Source organism: Carcharodon carcharias, chromosome 4 (assembly GCF_017639515.1).
Source record: "Carcharodon carcharias isolate sCarCar2 chromosome 4, sCarCar2.pri, whole genome shotgun sequence".
Lineage (NCBI taxonomy): Eukaryota > Metazoa > Chordata > Chondrichthyes > Lamniformes > Lamnidae > Carcharodon > Carcharodon carcharias.
Window position 1 is genome coordinate 149,338,494 of NC_054470.1, and position 20,675 is coordinate 149,359,168.

The window sequence follows — 20,675 nt, forward strand, 5'->3', positions numbered from 1 at the left end:
AAAACTTTTTTTACCCAGAGGGTGGTGATAGTCTGGAATGCGCTGCCTGGGAGGGTGGCGGAGGCGGGTTGCCTCACATCCTTTAAAAAGTACCTGGATGAGCACTTAGCACGTCAAAACATTCAAGGCTTTGGTCCAAGTGCTGGTAAATGGGATTAGGTAGGTAGGTCAGGTGTTTCTCACGTGTCGGTGCCGACTCGATGGACTGAAGGGCCGCTTCTGCACTGTGATTCTGAGATATGCTGGGCCATGAGGTTACAGTTTGTGGTCAAGCACAATTATGACATTATGGCAAGGCACTTAGATAAATTTAAGGCAACCAGGTAGAGTCAACATGGTTTTGGAGTTCTTTGAAGAAGTAACATGCGCTGTGGATGTAAGCGGCACTTCCTTAGCAATAACCTGCTCTCTGCCCAGTTTGGGTTCTGCCAGGGCAACTCAGCTCCTGACCTCATTACAGCCTTGGTTCAAACATGTACAAAGGAGCTAAGCTCCAGAAGTGAGGTGGGAGTGACTCCCCTTGACAGCAAAACAACATTTGACTGAGTGTGGCATCAAGGAGCCCTAGCATAACTGGAGCCATGGGGAATCAGGGGAGAACTCTCCCCTTGTTGTAGTCAAACCTATGACAAAGCAAGATGGTTGTGGTTGTTGGAGGTCAATCATTTCAGTTCCAGGACATCACCACAGGAGTTCCTCTGGGTAGTGTCCTCGGCCCAACCATCTTCAGCTGCTTCATCAATGACCTTCCTTCCATCATAAGATCAGAAGTGGGGATGTTTGCTGATGATTGTATAATGCTTAGCACCAATTGTGACCCCTCAGGTACTGAAGCAGTCCATGTCCAAATGCAGCAAGACCTGGACAATATCCAGGCTTGGGCTGACAAGTGGCAAGTAACATTCCCACCACACAAGTGTCAGGCAATGACCATCTCCAACAGGAGAGAATCCAACCATCGCCCCTTGATGTTCAATGGCATTACCATCACTGAATTCCCCACTATTAACATCCTGGGGGCTACCATTGACCAGAAACTGAACTGGACTAGCCATATAAATACTGTGGCTACAACAGCAGGTCAGAGGCTAGGAATCGTGTGACAAGTAACTCACCTCCTAACTCCCCAAAGCCAGTACACCATCTACAAGGCACAAGTCAGGAATGTGATGGAATATTCCCCACTTGCCTGGATGAGTGCAGCTCACTCAACACTGAAGAAGCTGAACATTGTCCAGGACAGAGCAGTCCACTTGATTGGCACCACGTCCACAAACATTCACTCTCTCCACAGTAGCAGCAGTGTGTACCATCTAGAAAATGCACTGTAGGAATTCACCAAGGCTCCTTAGACAGCACCTTCCAAACCCAAGACCATTACCATCTAGAAGGACAGGGGCAGCAGATGGATGGGAACACTGCCACCTGGAAGTTGCCCTCCACATCACTCACCATCCTGACTTGGAAATATATTGCTGTTCCTTCACTGTCGTTGGGTCAAAAGCCTGGAACTCCCTCCCTAACAGCACTGTGGGTGTACTTACACCACATGGACCGCAGAGGTTCAAGAAGGCAGCTCACCACCACCTCAAAGGCAACTAGGGATGGGCAATAAATGCTGGCCCAGCCAATGAAGCCCACATCCTGTGAATGGTTTTTTTTTTAATGTACCATGCTTGGGTTTCCAGAAGGCATTTGATAAGGTGCCACATCAAAGGCTATTGTGGAAAATTAAAGCTTATGGTTTTGGGGGTAACATATTGGCCTGGATAGAAGATTGGCTACCTATCAGGAAGCAAAAGGCATAAATGGGTCACTTTTTGGTTGACAAGATGTAACGAGTGGTGTTCCACTGGCCAGTACTGGGCCTCAACTTTTTAAAATTTATATAAATGACTTGGATGAAGGGACTAAAGTTATGGTTGCTGAATTTGCTGTTGTTAAGATAGGTAGGGAAGTAAGTTGTGAAGAGGACCTAAGCAGGCTACAAAGGGATAGAGAGAGGTTAAGTGAATAGGCAAAGATCTGAAAAGTGCAGTATAAAATGCACAAATGTGAAATTGTCCATTTTGGCAGGAAGAATATTAAAAAAAGCATATTATGTAGGTGGTGAGAAATTGCAAAGCTCTGAGATGCACAGGGCTATGGGTGTCCAAGTGCATGAATCGCAAAAGGCTAGTATGCAGGTACAGAAAATAATTAGGAAACCTAATAAAATGTTATCATTTATTGCAAGAAGAATTGAATACACAAGTAGAGAGATTATACTTCATTTATACAGGGCATTGGTGAGACCACATCTGGAATACTGTGAATGGTATTGGTCTCATTATTTAAGTAAGGATGTAAATGTGTTGGAAGCAATTCAGAGAAAGTTTACTAGACTAATACCTGGAATGGGTGAGTTGTCTTAAGAGGAAAGGTTGGGCAGGCTAGGCTTGTATCTGCTGGAGTTTAGAATAGTAAGAGGTAATTTGATTGAAACTTATAAGATCCTGAGGGGTCTTGACAGGGTGGATGTGGAGAGATTGTTTCCTCTTCTAGGAGAATCAAGTACGAGGCTTCACTGTTTAAAAATAAGGGTTTGCCCATTTAAGACAGATGAGAAGAAACTTTTTCTGAGGGTAGTGAGTCTTTGGAACGCTCTTCCTCAAAAGGCAGTGAACCATAACCTTTGAATATATTTAAGGCAGAATAGATGGACCCTTGATAAGCAAGGGGGTGAAAGGTTATCGGGGGTAGGTGAGAATGTGAAGCTGAGGTTACAATCCGATCAACCTTGATCTTTTTTAATGGCGGAGCAGGCTTGAGGGGCTGAGTGGCCTACTCCTCCTAATTCGTATATTCAGTATCCAAAAACAAAATAAATTTTGTTGTTTGCACAAGCAGTTGGCTAATCCTTGCCTGCTCCTAACTTTAAGTTTTATTTTAAAGGTTATTTTAAATCTTGGGTTGTTTGCTGACAGTAAGGTCCCCTGTTAAAATCGGATTTTTAAAAAACATTTGTGGAACTTGTAACTAATTGGCCTCGGTTAATTTTTTTATGTTGGATTATATCAGTTTTAACATGGCAAGATTGTTATAACATGGTTATTAATTACTCTGACAGTTTAATCACCATTCATTTCAATTAAATTTGTAATGGATCTGTTCTCCCCTCCCCTAATTATAGTTTTGATTTGATTTTGTATCACAATGGTGTGTAAATAAATTCACACAGGTTCTCTTACCCAACTTTGAGTTCGTTTTTGACACAGGAGAAAGAGGGCATGCCAAGGCAAGGCACAGCACCTCCCCAGTGAGAAGAGAGAGAGACATACTTCAAAATGTCCAAGCTGCTGGTTCAGGGTAGCATTGTTGGCTTAAACTAGCCAGCTCTAGGGAATAATGGAAGGTCAGGATAATGGAGAAAAATCTCTGAAAATTTAACTTATTTCAAACTACAAATCAATTTCTCCTTCATACTCTGGAGGATTCTGAATTATTTTTAGCAATATGAGAAATTATCACAAAAAAGCCTTCAAATTTGAGTTTCAGAATATTCCTTATTTTAAATCCTGTGATATTCTGCATTAAGTGCCCAATAATAGTCTCCACATTCAATTTAGTAGTTTCACAGAAATGTTATCAGAATGCTGTTAGTAAGACTTTTAAACCTATACATTTCAGGATTCTGATGTTCATAAACCACTCGTGTCTTATTAACTAGAAAAAACCTTCCATAATTCAATATCTTTACATATGCAGTTTTAAATTGTGAATTGTGTATTCATCTGAAATTAGTAGGAAAGAGGCAGCCAAAATGTTAATTTATTTTTAAAACAGCACCTCAATTTATAGAAAAATTCTTGAAGGAAGTGAACTCTTTGTGTTTGAAGGATCTGAAATGAATGAGGTGTGATTCAGGCAGTAGTACCTTTTCCATAAATTAACATTCTCTGAGTTCATGGTCAGTTTTTTTTTTGTTTCATAGCCTAATTTCAGATGAATATGGAGTTAATGAACTCGATACTACTTTCATGCCATGTCTTGGCTTGGCAGACTGTGAGTGTCTACTTCCATTTCCTCCAGCTCTGTAAAAGTGTCATTGTTGATTATGACACCGCACATCACACTAATGAGTCTGAAATTCTAATTTAGCTGTTCTTGACACTTCTTTCCATCAGTAAGCCCATCCAACATATGTTTTGTTGTCATGGTGGCATCACTAAACAAAGACCTTTTTAACACTTCACAGTTTCTATCTAACTTATAATCTGTTCCTTGATATTCAGAATATATAAGTTTCTATATGGTCATAACAACAAAAACTGCCACTTGATTTTTGATAATTCGTAATATATTTGAGTAAGATTCTTGTTGCATGGTTTCCATAACCGTTTAGTGCACACCTATCTGTCTGGAGTGTCATTCTGCATAAAGAAGACCTCTTTACAGAAAAGTTATTTACATTGCTGCAGCGATTCAGAAACTAAAGGTGAAGATTACTTCATGAAGTACTTTTCGCTTCTCCCTTCTCGAATAATGTCACGTAAAATTAATTAAAACTGTAATTCTGATTTTCTCAACAGTAAACTACTTTCAACTGTAACAATATCAGTTGGATTAAAAAAAAAAATTTGTTTTCCAGACTTCTGGGAATATTTTGGAAGTGTGCCAGAATAGGTAAGTAAAACTCTATACTGTATTTTTTGATTTTAATGTTCAATTTTATTTTTGCGAATCCCTCCCTTCAGCACTATTGTTAATGAAGGAGGTTGCAATGAAAGTTACAGCTCATGAATACTTGAGGCCTAAAAATAGTGTTGCGTTTCAGTATAAATACTTCCCCCTCTGGCACCAAAATGTTATTTCTATCTATATAATTTTTTTGTCTGAATTTTCAAGTTCTACCATTTAAATTGATTCAACTTAGATTAAACGTTCTGGTTTTCATTGTTTGCTTTTTGACTTGACCCAGACAACAAATTCCCAGATTCCAGATGCCATGACAATTTCCCATTTCACAATTATAGCCTGGCCTCAGCTGCCATGTTGTAGATATCCTCTCTTTCCTGTACTTCTGCTTTGCTTTTCATTCTTGCATCTAGCAAAGTTTCAGTTATGCCTTCTGTACTGCCCAGTAAATAAATATCAATTTAATTGCAGAAACAAAACTGCCACTTGATGTTTGATTAATACATAATGTATTAGAGTGTGGGAAACTCAGTGCATGTTGACCCTTATAGTGCAGACCCACCTGTATGCCTGGAGTGTGAATTTGCAGCACACTTTGGTGGAGCTCATCAGAGAAAATTATTTTTATATATCTCTAGACTGTTTCAGAAACTACATCAGATGTAGAATACTTTTACATAAGTACTTTTTCATTTCTCCCTTCTGAAGTAGTAAGTGTCCTATTCTGACTGGCCTTGACTTTTGTCACAAATTGCCCATCTGTTTCCACTCAATATTCTTGTTCCTCTCACTGCTGGAGACCAACTCAGTCTTCACTGGGGACTTGATTCCAAAATCATTATATGATCACTACAAAGCCAAGTGTACTTTGTATCAATGCAGAAGTAAAAGCCTAATTGCATCCTTAAATGGTAACACTCTCTGCTTCAGCAGGAGTGCAGGACATTCTTATTTGGTGTTGCCATCATCTTTTACACTGATTTTGTAGCATTTTACTACTTAAATGACAACTCTTCTCCTTGGCTTCAGTCCAGGCTATTGCTGTTGATTTAAAATACAAAGAATATTTTAAAACATCAATGGGATATAGGACTGGAGTGTGTGTGTGTGTGTGTGTGTGTGGGGCAGGGGGGGGAGTTGCAATTTAAAAATTGCAGTATTTACAATTTTATAACATTTTAGTCCCATATGTTGGGCAGTAAGGATATACATCTGCACAGTTTCAATGTTTAACTCCATATGCGAATGATGAAAAATAAAGGACACATTTTTTTTAAAAAAAAAGATGCCTACCTAGAAATAGAAGGCATATTGCCAAAATTACACCTGTCAGTTTCTAGTGTCTAGCATTGCTTGGGCCCTAGAGTGGGGGAATTGAATTTAAAAAATGCCAGACTAATTTTTTTAATGTAATAAATCAATAAAACAGGCATCACAGTGATAGATTGTTGTCCATCTTAATGTTTTAACCTTGAATTTCCAGTTGTGTTGGGCTTCAGCACTGATGGGTGGAGGTTTTGTTTTACTGAAGATCCAGCCTCCCCAATCTTCGGGTCATGCAATGGAGATATTCAAGTTCACATTTAGATCAGGTTTTTGTGTTTTGTACAACTATGTCCACAATTGAGTACTGTTTGAAGAATTTCTCTCCTTTTTGAATTCCTTTCTAATTTTTTTAGTTGATCCCTTTAGGAATGACTATGCAAAATTTAGTCCTTTTCTGTACTAAATAACTCTTAATGAACATAGATTAGTTCAGGGTATTATACATGCTATGTTGAATAGGTTTCTGTTTTATAAGAATTTCAAATACTTGGGAATAGTGAAGCATTTTTCTCTCTCAATCAAACTATTGAAGTCCATTTATGTTAATTAATAACAAAAGCTGCTCTCTTGCTGCGAGAGTAGCACCCTGTTTCAAAGGGTTCAGCTATTTAGTACACAGATAGTCTATGCTTTCTGTTACTGTGAAAGAAATTGATTGTGCAGTGCCTGCTCTTAATCTTGCTATTTAGACTAGGCAAAAGGGGGAGAGCAAAATATGGTTTCTTAGATAAATTAGTTATACTGTAATCTGAGGTAAAACCACTTTATATGCTAACTCTCTAAGTTTTAAACCGTGCTTATGAAATTAATGTATGTAACAGCCAGATCTTGTAGAAAGCTTTGAAGATTTTAATAAGCTACATTTTTGATTACTGTAGGTAAATGTCCCAAGCTTTAAAAAAAGAAATTGCTTAACTTTTTACCTTCTCACCTGAAGTGTGGGGAGACACAGTGAAGCTTGTCAGTGATTAGTGTCTAGCATTTCATATGTATGGTATTTGTTTGCATATGAGAGCTGACACTGTGTCCAGTCAAGAATGTCATTGGCCTGGATTTTCTGGCCGTAACAATGACGCAACAGTCAGCATTTACTGTTGTCCTATGAAACTGAAGCAACTTCTGACTTCCGCATGGGTCATGAATGGTGGCTTAGCCAGCGATGCCCAAATCCCGTGAAAGAATAAATTTAAAAAAACATGCATTTAAACAGGTAAATTCAAAAGTTGCTATCAGTCCTCCACAGGGTCCATTGTGAAACTCCTTGTAGATTGAAATCAAATTAAAAGCCACTGGACTGATGTAAACTTCTACTCTTTATGCTATTATTTTCACTGTCAAAACCTTCAAACTTTTATGTCTTATTAAATAAGATGTAACTCCATTTTTAAAAACTTACTAAATCATCATTATTGCTGAATAACCTCACTGGTCTAGAAAAACTGATTCTATATTTGTGGAATATTACATTTCTCCATTACATATAAAAATTTCCATAGATTTTTGAAAGAATAAACATTTAATGAATTTAAAGTTTGATATTTCTGCTGCTACCTTATCCCCATATATAATTCCCAATCTTTATTTTGCTTCCTGTGAAGAAAAAAAATATAGAAGGTCAATGATAAAACTTGTTACTTGCTGGTTGGTTATTGAAGAATTCTTCGTTATGATTGGCTGTTTAGCCTGAATGCTATCATCATTGCTGTTGGACACCAGAGAGTACCTAATATTGGAAAAAATGAAATCCATGCCACAGAGCTTGCTAGATTTTTGTGGGCAGCTTTCTTCAAAGTCGGTGATAAGTGCCATCGCTTTGCTACTGATAAATCCAGACCATTATGTGCAGATGAACTGGTTGTTGACCCAGCTTATTTTATGGGAGTTTGCTGTGGCTATTGCATGTTAATCATTGCATGACAAGTGTAATTCACACAATGCAGAATCATGCCATGGCATTTCACAATGCATTCTAAAGCGCTATATAAGTACCTATTTTTCTAGACTGAATTGAATCAATTTAACTAAATTTAACAGTTTGAATTAAACAAATGTAAATGTGCTGTGCAAAACTGAGCAGTTGGTTAAGCAAACCTTTTGAGAGGAGCGAGAGGTATTCTCTATGCATTCCAATTTTGGATTGATATGGAAGGGTTGTTAACAAGTTTTTACACTGACACATTTGCTTGGGATTATGTTAGACTGCTGTTCAATCTATGCATCTGGTGTTCACATGAGGGAATTGGAATTAATAATGTAGATATCAAGAACTGATAATATAGATGTTAGTCTGCAGGCACCAATTTGTTGAACCAGATTTACTCCTATGTCTTATTTCAAGAGTATGTGCTGAGGACTGTGGCTAAGTATTTGAATGGGAAAGCGCTCTGTTCTATAAGTGTTCAGCTATCTGAGATTTGCCTCCTCACCCAACTACCTTTTCTCATATCCACAGTTTGCTGTGCAAATTCTGTTGGGGGCATTTTGTTCCCTATTCACCTCCATGGTCCATCTCCATAGGATTGCCCTTCCAAGGTTCTGCTATAACCTGATGCAGTTCATTTCCACAGTGCCTCTGGGCGACATCATCTGTAGATGTAGAGTCAGCTTCTTCATGTGTCTAAACATTGCACAGCTCTACCTTTTCCCCTTGCCTTCACCTCACAATCTGTCTGTCGTTTAGTCATGGATGAGCCACAATTTTTGTACTTGGATTTTGGGGGAACAAAGGTCACCACATTCAATCTCCATCAAAACATTTGCTCCTGACCATCAGGTTCTTGGCTATCCCTCAGGCTGAACCAGATTGGTCTCTGTTCAGTTTGACCCAGAACTGAACTTCAAATTGAAAATCCTATCCATCACTGAAGGCACTTCTTTCCACCCTTGTGACCTTGTTCACATCCACTTCTTTACTCCCACTGTCACCAAAACCCTTTTCCATACCTTTGTTACCTCTGAACCCTGATTTTTTTTGTTTTATTTGATACAAGGGCCAGTGGGGTGAGAAACGAGCTCTCTAATCTACTTTGCCAGCTCCATCCCTACTAAATTGTTGAGGTTAGTTCTCTTTATAATTGCAATTCTACATATTAAAACTTTAGACACTAGCTCACATGCAGCAGTATTAAGTTAATAAAAACAAGAGTTCTGAAGAAGAGTCATATTTGGCTTGAACCATAACTCCATTTCTCTACACAGATGTCATCAGACGTGGTGAGTTTTTCCAGAATTTTCTATTTTTATTTCAGATCTCCTGTATCTGCAGTATTATGCTTTTATCCCAGCATTAATTCCTTTATCTCCTCTACCTAAGCATGCTTTTAAAAAATTGAATGTTTGGCACCTAATAACTGCTATGTATGAAAGTGATCATATTCTCTACATGTAAGTATGCAAGAAATAGAAAGAGTAGGCGTTCAGCCCTCCGAGCCTGCTTCACCACCCTGTAAGATCATGGCTGATCATGTGTCTCAACTCTACTTTCCTGCACTATACCTATATCCCTCGATTCCATTAGTACTCAAAAATCTGTTGATCATGAATATATTCAACAACTGAACATCGTCGGCCCTCGGGTGGAGAATTCCAAAAGCTCACAACCCTTTTGAGTGAAATTTCTCCTCATCCCAGTCCCAAGTTCTAGTTCTAGTCCTAGTGAGGAGCTAGCCTTACAGCATCCACATTAAGCCCTTGACAACTTTATGCGTTTCAATTAGATCACCTCTAATCCTTCTAAATTCTAGGGAATATAGGGGTGAAGTAAAGGATAAAATTTACAAATTAGCATTCCCTACATAAAACTTTGTCCATTGAAATGGAGCAGAAGTGCTCACTTGTAATATGTCCTTTTTTTCCTGAAGAGTGTAGAATGGTTACTAAACCACTCTGGGCGTTAACAAATCTCAAGTAATTTAAAAAAAACAGAAAATGCTGGAAAAACTCAGCAGGTCTAGCAGCATCTGTGGGGAGAGAAACAGTTAACATTTTGAATCCGTATGACCCTCCTTCAGATGAAGGGTCATACGGACTCAAAACATTAACTCAGTTACTCTTTCCACAGTTGCTGCTAGAACTTCTGAGTTTCTCCAGCATTTTCTGTTTTTTCAGATTTCCAGCATCCGCAGTATTTTACTTTTATCGTTAGTAATTTTAAGCAGTGTATTTTAACCATAAGGACATAGTGTAATGAAAGCTACTAGCAATCTTTCAAAATGACTGCCATCAATAATTAGACAATATTGAGCTTATTTTGTGCTTTGCAATTGATAAGATAATATGTTGAGCTTTACAGTGTTGTGTTCACTGCTGTTACTCCTCTCATTACTGCTTTCATCAACTCAACAATGTACCATAGCTAAGTGTTACCCTTGCAGTAGAGGAAGATGAGTCATCAGGCTGTTCTGGACACCTTTATGATCAGATCAAAGTGGCATTCAGCAAACTGTAATAGTGCCGCTACCTAGTCAGACAAAAGTAGTGTGTAGCTTTGAAAGATACTCTTAAAAAATATTCATAATCCTATAAAAATGTAGTTCTTTTACTTGATAGTTTTAATAAGACATAGGAGCAGAAGTCGACCGTTCGTCCCATCGAGTCTGCTCCACCATTCAATGAGATCTGATGATCCCCAATTCCACTTTGCTGCCTTTTCCCCGTAACCCTTGATTCCCTTATGATTAAAAATCTGTCCATCTCAGGCTTGAATAGCCCCCTGCAGTAAAGAATTCCACCGATTGACTACCCTCTGAAAGAAGAAATTCCTCCTCATCTCTGTTTTAAATGGGCACCCCCTTACTCTGAGATTATGCCCTCTGGCCCTAGACTCTCCCACAAGGGGAAATAACCTCTCAGCATCTACCCTGTCAAGCCTCCTAAGAATCTTATGTTTCAGTAAGGTCGCCTCTCATTCTTCTGAACTCCAATGAGTACAGGCCCAACCGACTCAACCTCTCCTCATAAGAAAATCCCTCCATCCCCAGAATCAACCTAGTGAACCTTCTCTGGACTGTCTCCAATGCCAGTATATCTTTCCTTAGATAAGGGGACCAAAACTGTTCACAGTATTCTAGGTGTGGTCGAACTAGTGCCTTGTATAGTTTTAGCAAGACTTCCCTATTTTTATATTCCATTCCCTTTGAAATAAAGGCCAACATTCCATTTGCCTTCCCTATTACCTGCTGAACTTGTATGCTAGCTTTTTGGGATTCATGCACGAGGACCCCCAAATCTCTGTGTTGCAGCTTTCTTCCATTTAAATAATATTCAGCTCCTCTATTCTTCCTGCCAAAGTGCATAACTGCACACTTTCCTACATTATATTCCATCTGCCACATTTTTGCCCACTCACTTAACCTGTCTATATCCCTCTGTGGACTCTTTGTGTCATCCTCATCACCTGCCTTCCCACCTATTTTTGTGTCATCCGCAAACTTGGCGACAGAATGTTCATTTCCCTCATCCAACACCCTGGGTTCCTAGCTCAAGGAGCCTTGTGTGGTACCTTATCAAATGTCTTTTGGAAATCCAAATATATTACATCTACTGCTCCCACTTTATCTATCCAGCTTGTTATCTCCTCAAATACTTCCAATAAATTTGTCAGGCATGATTTCCCCTTCATGAAGCCATGCTGACCCTGCTTGATTAGATTATATATTTCTAAATGCTCTGCTATTGCACCTTTTATAATAGACTCCCAACATTTTCCCAGTGACAGATGTTAAGCTAACTGGCCTATAGTTACCTGTTTTTTGGTCTCCCTCCCTTTTTGAATAAGGCAGTTTTCCAATCCTCTGGGACTTTTCCAGAATCTAAGGACTCTTAGAAGATTCCTACCAGTGCATCCGCTATCTCTGTAGCTATTTCCTTTAATATCCTAGGATGCAACCCATCAGGTCCAGGTGACTTATCGGCCTTTAGCCCCATTAGTTTCTCCAGCACTTTTTCACTAGTGATACATTATTGTATATATCATCCTCCTCCTCTTTCTCCACCCCCCCCCCCCACTTTTGCCCCATGATTACTTAGTATTTTTGGTATGCTATTAGTGTCTTCTATCATGAAGACTGATGCAAAGTATTTATTCAAGTCCTCTGCTATTTCCTGGTTCCCCATTATTATTTCCCCAGCCTCATTCTCTAAGGGGCCTATATTGACTTTGGCCCCTCTCTTTCTTTTTATATATTTAAAGAAGCTCTTACTGTCCATTTTTATATTACTTGCTAGTCTACCCTCAAAGTTTATTTTTTTTAATGTTCTAATAACATCAGAGGTCTCATCTATTTGCAGTGCTGAGCAGGGCTTATAACGAGCAGGAACAAGAAGGCAGGTTACTATAGCAACATTCAGTTATTAACTGTGAATCAAGCCACCAGAACACTGTACCGACCATGTTAAACTTGCTGGAATTTGTAAGTTTCTGAGATCAACTTTGGAGAAGAATGCTAATTGACAGAAAACTTGGTGAGCCAGTAATTTTCATTAGGTCAGTCAGTATGTACGTGGTATTGACCTATGTATATTTTTGGGCTATTTGTATACTGTTCTTGACGTAGTGAAGTCAACTACTGACAGAAAACACAAGTGTTCTTACTTATTAGCTTCTTAGGCAGTTGTATATAGTACTGGGTTCCAAAGTGTGTTCCAAATGAGATGGGGCAGGTTTATTTTGTATGTAAGAACCATGTCAGTTTTATGTTTTTAAAGTTTCTAAAATTTTCCAAGTGTTTAGTTTGGACTGCTAGAATCTAATATTTGAAAACTGCAACTTCTTCAGATTATGCAGTAAAATATTTAATTAATATGATATAAAATAAAAACAGAAAATGCTATAAAAACTCAGCTGATCTGGCAGCATCCGTGGAGAGAAACAGAGTTAACGTTTCGAATCCGTATGACTCTTCAGAGCTAAAGAGAAGTAGAAATGCTGTGGGTTTTATACTAATTTAATAGGGGGTGAAGCAGGTGAAGCAAGATCGGAGGTCAGGTGTAGGTGGGAGCTAAGGAGAAATTGACAAAGTTGTCATGGACACAAGACAAAGGGAATGGTAATGGTAGTGACAAGGTCTAAAGGTGATAGTGATTGTGGCAGAATGTGTTAATAGCAGAACAAGGGTGAGCGCTCTGTGGAAGCACAACATAGAAACAAGTGACAGATGGCCCTGTGGTTGGGGGTGGGTGTTGGGAGAAAAATTATTTTAAAATAATAAATAAATATAATAATAAATGAAAATAAAAATGGAGTAGAGATGGAGGAAAGTGTTCATGGTCTGAAGTTATTGAATTCCATGTCAAGTCCAGATGGCTGTAAAGTGTCTAATCGGAAGATGAGGTACTGTTCCCCCAGTTTGCGTTGGGCTTCACTGGAACGTTGCAGCAGGCCAAGGACAGACATGTGGGCTTGAGAGCAGGATGGTGTGTTGAAATGGCAAGCAACAGGAAAGTCTGGGTCATGCTTGCGGACTGAGCGAAGGTGTTCTGCAAAGCAGTCACCCAGTCTGTTTAGTTTCCCCAATGTAGAAGGGACTTCGTTGGGAGCAGTAAATACAGTGGACCAAATTAAAGGTGGTGCAAGTGAAGCGCTTCTTCACCTGCAAAGATTTTTGGGGCCTTGGATCATGAGGCAAAAGGGCAGGTGTTGCATCTTCTGCGATTGCATGAGAAGGTGCTGTGGGAAGAGGATGAGGAATTGGAGGAGTGGATCAGGGTGCCACAGAAGGAATAGTCCCTACAGAATGCTGATAAGGGTGAGGGGAAAATGTGTATGGAGGTAGCATCATGCTGGAGTTGGCAGGAATGGCAGAGGATGGTCCTTTGAATGCTGAGGCTGGTGGGGTGAAAAGTGAGTTCAAAGGGGAGCCTATCATGGTTCTGGGAGGGAGGGGGAGGGGTGAGGGCAGAGATGCAGGAGATGGGTCGGACATGGTTGAGGGCCCTGTCTGCCAAAGTCGGGTGGGTAACCCTCAGTTAAGGAAAAAGGAAGACATGTTAGAAGCACCATTTTGGAAGATAGCATCACCTGAATAGATGTGACGGAAATGGAGGAACTAAGAGAAAGGGTTGGAGCCTCTACAGGAAGCAGGATGTGAGGAGCTGTAGTTGAGGTAGCTGTGGAAGTCGGTTGGCTTGTAATGAATATTGGTAGACAGCCTATAACCAATCAATGGAGACGGGTCAAGGAATGGGAGGGAAGTGTCGGAGATGGGCCATGTGAAGGTGAGAGAGGGGTGGAAATTGGAAGCAAAATCGATGAATTTTTCCAGGTCCAGGCAAGAGCATGAAGTGGCACCGATACAGTCAGCGATGTACCAAAAAAATAGTTGAGAGGGGGCCTGAGTAGGACTGGAGCAAGGAATGTTCCACATACCTCTCAAAAACTGGCACCCATGCGGGTACCCATAGCCAAATCTTTTATTTGGAGGAATTGAGACAAGTGAAAGGATATTCAGTTAGGTTTGCATCATTATTCAATCTGCTATTAATATGGCCTACAATAATAGAACTTATTCAGAACATGAATTTGGGGCTTATTTATAATTTAAAAGTTAGAACAAATGCTTTCTTAAATGAGTGGTCATTCTTCTAGCTGTGCTCTTGAAGTGTTAACTGCTAGAAATTGACCACACTGGACCCATTATTATTCAGAAAAATGTGGATTCTGATCTGCCATCAATTCTTCTGCCCATAAACTCCCACAAGCTATCCTTTGAGCTTATTAATATAAAACTTAACTTTGTAATCCTAAAATACTTCTGAGACAAAGAAGTTGAATGGGAAACCCAGACAGTCTCTGGTGGTTCCCTTTGCGTCAACATAGGAAGGCTTGTTTTTCCTTTCATATTCAACATGAGAAAAAGAAATGAAACACATTTTCACAATTTTCAGCAAAGCAACAGTCCAGTCACAGTGACCCTATAATATGTTAAATTGTTTAATTTCCTAGAGTTTATTTAATCATCAGACCCAAACTACATTGTTTATTAATAGGGCATAGAACTTTAAAAATGCAATAAATGGAGTAAAGTAGCCATTTATTTTAATGGCAAATAAAATCCCATAAGTATTGCTTTAGTGCTGTATAATCTATTTGTAAAAATATAATTCTGGGAGCCATACAAGTTGTTCCAAAGAGTTATTTTATTGTGTTTTTTATAGAAGTTTGATAAGTGTTTTATCCAAGTCTGGTATATTCAAAATCCTTATAAAGCAATGTATATGCTATTTATTGAAATGTTGGCGAAATTCAAAGAGTTAGTAGAAGATTAATTTTTTTTTACTGAATATTTTAGTATCTTGTGGTATCAACTTGAAAACGCCACCAACTAAAGCTGAGTTCAACTTCCATATTCACTCTGAAAATCTGACAAAAACTGATAATGCTGGAACTAGATGTTGGTCAGCATTTATGGAGGCAACAGACAATTGGCTTTTTGCATGCAGAATCTACAGAACTACAAAAATATTAAAATAAGTTCAAGCGCATAATAAAGAACTAACAATTTAAATACCATTTTTAACCTTGGGTCTTGCACGCAAGTGTTGTACTGTTAAGATTAAAAATATAATTCTGAGGGTAACAAGGGGAATCTAGGAGTCAATAAGAATACAGAGGAAGTAAGAGTTCCCAGTCTTACATTTGCTGGCAAATTATAACTGATGTAAGGGAAAATGGGGAGTAACAATAAAGCCAGGAGATTAAGATAATGGAAAGAAAGTGCCTTGGAATTCAGGAAGAAGAGGATATAGGGGGAAGACTTGATAGAACAGATTCCTACAAGAAGTAATGTTGGGAGAAAGATCAGTGAAACACAAGTTTTTTTTTAAATGCACAAGTATATAATAAAAGAAAATGTGTTATGGAATTGAGCATGAGGTACTAAAAAGTACCCTAGTAACATCATGGCATATGGTAGAAAAGTTGAAATTCTCCTTGCACTCTGTTCCAAGATTTGCAAGTTGGATCTAATTTATAAACGCAAACAAAAACACATGCTCAGCAAGTTAGACAGTCGGATAGCATTTATAAAAAAAAAAAGTCTGAGATTTGTTGGTTCAAGAAGGGGGACCCAGTGCCTTCCAGTGAAAAAATAATGAACACAAGGCATGAACAGATCTCTCTAATCTTTCCTCAAAGGTAGTATTGAACTGTGTAACTCATTTTCAAAGGATGAAACTTGTTCGCTGACTCATTGATATATTTTGCAATAAACAATGAAGTCTGTGTGCTGTATCTTATTCCATGCTTAATAAATATTTAATGCCAGTGCCAGATGTGTTGCTGCAATATTTGACTGGTGAAATAGTTATTTATAATGTCTGTTATTTTGATATGGATACTGACTTAACAAAAATTAGTACTTTGTTAGGAACTCTTGCAGTCAGTCACTGCTATAATCTTGTCTCAAGATAAAAATGATGATCTATTCTAATTGTAACTGTCAGGAATCTTCAGCAAGATGGAAGAAAAAGCAAAATAAAAATTAGTGTTTTCATCTAGTCCTTACATATAGCTTCATTCCTACTTATCCAAACATAGACAACAGAAATGTATCATTGGTTTCTCTTCCCATTCCTCCACCATTACATTTAAGGTCACCCAGGAGTCATCCAGTGCCCTCTTTTCTTAATTATTCCTCAGCGACATCACCTGTAGGAATAGTGTGAACTTCCACTTCCCTAGGAACATTCAAGTTTTATCGTTCTTAAAGAATGCCCCTCTGACATCAAATCTTGAATTTGTCACAACTTTTGCAGCATGGTATCAGAATGAGTAAAGCCATCATCTTTGGGTCCATCAAAATCTCTACTCCTATGCCCTGATTCCAAACGAAACTTCCTCTAAACTGATATGTTAACTGTACTTTATTCTCATTCCTTCAAACGTACTATGTCCAGCCTGTTTCTTTTCCAAAGTCCACGGCATGGTGGGCGAAGAAGCTGAGGTGGGAAGTATCATACAGCTGGGCAAAGGGTGCCTGAACAGGATGGATTTCCCGAACCTACAGAAGAAAATTTTGCCTTATGGCATGCCCCTCCGCCACTAATAAAATACCAACAGTGATGGCAGGAGACCTTTAACTGACTACCAATCAGCCAGTTAAGGTCCTCAATTGACCCAACGGCAGGCAGGTGATCTGACAGCTCCCCTGCTGCTGGTGGAAAAACCAGAAGAGGTGGGTGCTTAAAAAGCACAAGGCTACCTGCTTGCCATCTCTCAGTTGGGCGGGGGAACAGACTGTATACAATTCTGACCATTGCCCGTGGTCCCTGCAATCAACTCCATTGCCATACCACCAACTCCATCCCTCTCCCTGGCAATTGCCTGAGGCTGAACTAAACTGTTTGCAAACTTGGTGTCATATTTAATGGTGATGAGTTTCCAATGACCCATTCTTGCCATCAGTAAGATTGTCTATTTCCACCTCCATAACATCACCTGAGTAAGCCCCTGCCTCAGTTGACCTGCTGCTGAAGCCCTCACCCATACCTTTGGTCAGGCAAGGTGGCAGTCTCCCACATTCTACCCTCTAAGCTTGATGTAATTCAAAACTCTGCTTGTGCTAACTTGAACCAAATCCCATTCCCCTGTCACACCTGTGCTCACTGACCTAAATTGGCTCACTGTTAAACAACACCTTGATTTTAAAATTTTCATCCTTGTTTTTAAATCTCTCCATGGCATTGCCTTTCCCTATCTGTATAATCTCCTTAATCCTCACAACTCTCTAAGACCTGTGTTCTTTGAATTCTGGCCTTTTGAGCATCCCACATTTAATGGCTTCACCACTGGTGGCTGTGCTTTCAGCTGTCCAGGCCCCAAACTCTGGAATTCTGACCCAAAACCTCCATACCTCTTTATTCTTTTTAAAAATATTCCTTAAAACCTACCTCTTTGATCAAGCCTTTGGTCATCTTCCCTAATATCTCCTTATGTTGCTTGATGTCAAATTTTGTTTAATTCTCCTCAGAAGCTCCTTGGAATGTTTTGCTATATTAAAGCTACTCTATAAATAAAAGTCATTGTTGTTGAAAACTGCAGAATGTTTTGGAATTTGCTGGCTTTATTATCCTTTTTGAAGATTTTATAGTAACCTCATTTGTTCAGGGTTTGTGTATTTAAATAATCAGTTAAATGTTACACTGTTTTAAATACTTTTGATGTGCTATTCACCTCTTTCTCTTCCCTTTGCAGGTGAACGAAAAAGTCCCTATGTCGGCATATGTTGTATAGTAATGGCATTCAGTATTCTCTTTATACAGTAACAATTAGCTCGAAAGGGGCAGCACTATGGATAATGGACATTGGTTAAAATACACAGCAGATGAACTTTATAATTGTGAAAATGATCCACAAATGGCAACTTCCAAAATCCATGTTGTGCTTATTGCATCACAAGCTTTTCTTAGCAGTGACATCAACGACAACTCTCTTATTGGACCAAGAACTGAGATATTTGGGATAGAACTCCACTGTGGCTGATTTTTTTTAATTGGACTGCAACAACCGTCCTGCACTTGAGAGCTAGAATCATTTGATCAGTTATTGCTGCGTGTAACAGTCTAAATATTGTATTGTCAATAAAAATCTTCAGTGATTTTTTTTTAACTTTTCATTGAAAGGATGAAATGCTGAGCACTACAGTATGCTTCATCACCCCAAATGACAGTAAGTAAGGTTTCACTGAAGTTAAGTTTACTCCAGAAGGTTACATCTGGCATTCTGGAGTCAAGGTTGCTGAGTAATTTGTAACCCTTGAGTAGCCAACCTCATAAAAACATAAGAAATAGGAGCAAGAATAGATCATACAGTCCCTTAAATCTGCTCTGCCATTCAATATGATCATGGCTGATCTCCTGAATCAACTCCACTTTCCCCCCCGTTCCCATGTCCCTGGATTCTTTGATAGACCAAAAATCTGTCTCGCTCAGCCTTGAAATATACTCAATGATGGAGCATCTATGACCCCCTGGGAAGAGAGAACCAGATTTAGAATCCTCTGAAGAAATTCTCCTCATCTTAGCTCTAAATGATCAACCCCTTGTCCTGAGGCTTTGCCCCAGTGTACTAGATTCCTCAGCTGGGGCAAAAAACATCATAATGTCTACTCTGTCAAACCGTTTCAGTGAGTTCACTTCTCATTTTTCTTAACTCCAGAGAATATAGACCTAATTTACTCAGCCTTTCATCATAAGACAACTCTCTCTTCCCAGAAGCCAATTTTAGTGAATTTTTGTTGTACTGCCTCCAAGGCAAATATATCCTTAGAAATCGAGACCAAAATTGCACACATTATTCCAGGTGTGGTCTCACCAAAGCCCTATACAATTGTAGCAATACCGCCTTATTCTTATACTCCAGTCCCCTTGCAATAAAGTTTAATGTGCCATTTGCCCTTTTAATTGCTGTTTCCTGCATGTTAAATATGCGTTCTAAATTTCCTTGTACAAGTACACCCAAATCCGCCTAAATACCAGCATTTACAAGTTTCATGCCTGTAATAAAACAAAAAAAAATTCTGCTTTTCTATCCTTACTTCCAAAGTGAATAATCTCCTGTTTACCTGAAGTTCCTCACTCATATTGGTTACTTGGTTTATTTGTTTAGTCATTCTAATTTTTTGCTTTTTAGTTGTCCTTTGTTGGTTTCTAAAACTCTCCCAATACTCAGGCTTGCTGCGACTTATTTTTTCATCTAATACTATCCTAAATTTCCCTGGTGGGGGATGAATGGATCTTTCTTGTGAGTTTTTGTTTTTCAATACAATGTATTTTTGAACATTTTGAATTATTTCTTTAAACATTTCCCACAGTTTATTTATTGTCATACCTTTCAACAAATAGACTCAATCAACCGTAGCAGCTCCCTCCTCATGCATGTGTAAATGACTTTGTTTAAACTTAAGGTTGTAGTTTGGAGCTGGAATATGTCATTCTCAAACTTCATGTAGAATTTAGTTGTATTATGATCACTTTTTCCCCACAGGATTGTTTACTATGAGATTACTAATAAAACCTGCCTCATTGCACCATACTAAATCTAAAAAAGCTTTATCCTAGTTGATTCCACAAGGTATTGTTCCAGGAAACTGTTGTGAAAGCATTCTTATTTTCCAGACTACCTTTGCCAATTTGATTTGTCCAGACTGTGAAGATTAAAGACCCTTGTGATTATTACATTGAGACAAGCTCCAAAATTTCTAACTACTCTTAGGGGCCTATAAACTATTCCCACCATTGTTTCCTGTTCTTCTGAGCCAAGATCCTTCCTATCTTTTCGAAGTGTGCACCCTAATCTTGGTTACCTTGTATCCATGTCTCTGTGATGGTGATGAGATCTAAGCCACTTATCTCTTTGCTCCACTAGTTAGTCTATTGTATTTACAAATGCTTTGTGCATTCAGATAAAGAGCCTTTACTTTTATTTTTCACTATTCTTTGCAAGGGTCTTATTAACTGCACTAACAGTTAAATCTGTCCTTTATTCTCCAATTCTTGTCTTTACTGAAATCACTACTGCCTCAAGTTTTCCCGCTAGATATCAAATCTCCCTTCACCTGGAACCATCCTCCCCGCCCCCACCAACTTTTTGTTCAAGGCTACATTTGCTGATGTCCCAACCTGCAGGCACAAGCAGTTGCAGTGTCTGAACATCATTTCCAGCTGCCAGCTTCAAA

General features: G+C 38.9%; 1 protein-coding gene across 2 annotated transcripts in view; it reads left to right on the forward strand.

Moving 5' to 3' along the window:
• Window positions 1-18,598, forward strand: part of tmem167a (transmembrane protein 167A) — a 42,308-nt gene extending 23,710 nt beyond the window's left edge. For both annotated transcript variants that reach the window (XM_041186331.1, XM_041186329.1), the window contains 2 exons: window positions 4,631-4,665; window positions 18,194-18,598. In XM_041186331.1, coding sequence (XP_041042265.1) covers window positions 4,631-4,665; window positions 18,194-18,264 — 106 coding nt within the window. In that variant the 3' untranslated portion in view covers window positions 18,265-18,598. The remainder of the gene's footprint in view (window positions 1-4,630; window positions 4,666-18,193) is intronic.
• Window positions 18,599-20,675: the final 2,077 nt, after the last annotated feature.